The sequence below is a fragment of the Gavialis gangeticus genome, unplaced genomic scaffold, assembly GCF_001723915.1.
Source record: "Gavialis gangeticus isolate Ggan-Ray unplaced genomic scaffold, GavGan_comp1, whole genome shotgun sequence".
Classification (NCBI taxonomy): domain Eukaryota; kingdom Metazoa; phylum Chordata; order Crocodylia; family Gavialidae; genus Gavialis; species Gavialis gangeticus.
The window spans coordinates 202,343,146-202,345,718 of record NW_017728992.1 but is presented as its reverse complement, the minus strand read 5'-3'; the positions used below and the strand labels follow the sequence as shown (position 1 = coordinate 202,345,718).

Below are 2,573 nucleotides of genomic sequence, written 5' to 3'. Positions count from 1 at the left end.
GGGTTTTTTTTTTTTTTTTTTTTTTTTTTTTTTTTAATATTTATGTATTGTTTTCATCTTGAATCCACTAAACCAGGGGTCCCCAAACTGTGGTATGTGTACACCTGAAGTACACAGGAGAAGTTGTGTAATGGTGGATTTCATTTTCATTATAATAATAATTGGCATTTAAAGGGTTAAAATATAAACTGTGTGCTGGTGGCGGTATGTGGACAGATGGTAAATCTGGAAGGGGGTATGCAATGAGAAAAAATTTGGGAACCTCTGCAGGAAACTAAATGAAAACCTATTGGGCAAGATTTTCAAGAGCAACTGAGTGATGTAGAAATTTGGTGGAATTTAGCTGCAGACTCAGCAAACAATTACATACCTGCTGAAACTTTGAGTAATGCTACTGACTTCACTGCAGTAAAGATAAGAATGTGTATTAGTGTACTCAAGGTCAGAGCTATCATCCCTTTTTAAAAAATATAACCCAAACACATGTGCAAATATCATCATTTTACTTCAACTGTAATTAAAATTTAGTTTTAACTTCATTTAACAAAAACTCTTATCTCCTGTGATCACTGAAGTTAAAAATAACACTGCATGCACCATTTCCTTCATGCACTGGTAGCGTCACACCAGGAAAAGGATGTGATATAACTTTCAGAGCAAGTTAGACGAGTGCTAGGTAAGTGACTAAGAGCACAGCCCTGCCGAGGTAGCGGCTTTGAGAGACGTAACCTTGGTGACAGACATGCTCAGGGAGCCGTCTTAAAACAGACTCCTCTCACCCTCCACTTGACATCCCGCGGAGGGACAGGACTTCACACACGTGCGCTGCAGTTGGACTGATCCTCCAGTCGTGTAGGATTTGGTTATTGGATTTTCTCTTTTTATTTTTTTTAACGGAAAAGACTAGAGTTTGTACAGAGTTTACAATGGACAGAGAACCAAAAACTGGATATAGGGTTATTCCTTTCAAACAAATATCTTAATTACATGGTACATCTGCAGTCTGTATTTCAAAACAGTTTTGCTGCAATATTTGAGAGAGAATTCCTCCCCCCCAGACAGGAAAGTTGCCTTGAACAAGGCTCCAAAATGTGAATCCTTCTTTATTATTAGCTAAATAATAAGCTGAAAGCAGCAAAAGCTGTCTCATCGTTAACGAGAGGGTAGCAACAAAGATCCTTTATTCGATGTGGTTTCCAGTTCAAACAGGGCCACAAGATCTGCAGGAACTGAGGCTTGGCATCACCAATATCTTCCCCCACAGCAGGGCTCTTTTTTTGAGGGGGGAAAGAAACAAAAGAATCTGACTGTGGGGGCAACCCCTCCAGCCCCATTTAACAGTAGCAATGATGAGACAGCAGCTTCCTTGCGATTCAGATCAAAACAGCTGACAACAAGTGAATCATATCGACTACGCTGGAGCCAGAGTCAGAATCAATTGTGCCAACTTCTACTGGATTTGAACCCAATTCACATGATTCAGTGACTTCACAGAATGAAGTTTTAAGGGCTTTTTGGTCATCAACACAAGCCGATTTCTGCAACCCAGATTTAACCCACTGCCCCGCCTTCCTCCTCCTCCTCCTCCTCCTCCTCCTCCAGGGCAATCTTCGGGGCCAGACCCAAGTGCCGCTGCCATCCCTTCCCCTCCCCGATCTGCCGCTCTGCTTTCTGCCGGGCTGCCTGTCCGCTCCCCGCTCCAACTGCACCTAAAACATGTCAGCGAGCTCCTAAATTTGACGGAGCCGTGCAGGGGGAAAGCAGCTGTGGAGGCCCCGGCCTACCTGGCTGGCCTCCAGGGCCCGCTCGCGGGGGACGCCGACCAGCGCACACAGCTCGAGCAGCCCCGCAGGCAGCGCGTCCTCCATGGCCGCGGGCAACCACCCTCTGCGCCCCGCCCTGGGGCGGGGCCTCCCCTGACCGTTACCGGCCGCCCTCCCATTGGCTCGCTGCCCCGCCTCCCGGCAGCCTGGCCAATCAGAGGCCGGAGGGGGCGGGGTTTCTGTCCCGCCTCCGGGTGTGGCGCGGTCGCGGGGGGCTGTTGCACCTGCTCCCTCAGCGTGTCCCACGCGGGGCGGGGCGGAGGCGACGCAGATGTGTGTACACGTGCGTGTGTTTGGGTTGACACGAAACAGTGATGTGTCTTGCACAGGGGCAGGGGTCCACTAGATGAGAGCTCTGGGAGTCCCTCGCGCAGGTCGCGCTTCCCTAGGATTTATCCGTATCCTGAAAGACGTCCTGGCGGCAGCGTCGTGAGGCCTCGCGTGGTGGTGGCGGCAGAGGGGCCGCCACGCGTGTTATTTAACTCGTCGTTCGATGACGTGGATTGGGAGCTTGCCCATGGGCGGCTCACAAGTTTCAGGGGTGCGTGGGACCGCGCGAGCTCGGGTCCTTCCCGCCGAGGCGCGCGGGCGGACTGGAGAGCGCTTGCTGCTTGCAAGCCTTGGCACCGGGTGAGTTGGCTGAAAGGAGCTGGACCGTTGTTGCCAGTATCGGGGCCTGCACATCATCATTCTACTGCCACCCTCCATGCACACAGGTAGATTTAATAGATTTCATCAATGGGATCTCGT

General features: G+C 50.3%; 1 protein-coding gene across 1 annotated transcript in view; it reads right to left on the bottom strand.

Annotated features, from left to right (window-relative positions):
- Window positions 1-1,876, bottom strand: part of DENND3 (DENN domain containing 3) — a 104,194-nt gene extending 102,318 nt beyond the window's left edge. Inside the window, exon 1 of the mRNA XM_019528219.1 lies at window positions 1,785-1,876. Coding sequence (XP_019383764.1) covers window positions 1,785-1,868 — 84 coding nt within the window. The 5' untranslated portion in view covers window positions 1,869-1,876. The remainder of the gene's footprint in view (window positions 1-1,784) is intronic.
- Window positions 1,877-2,573: the final 697 nt, after the last annotated feature.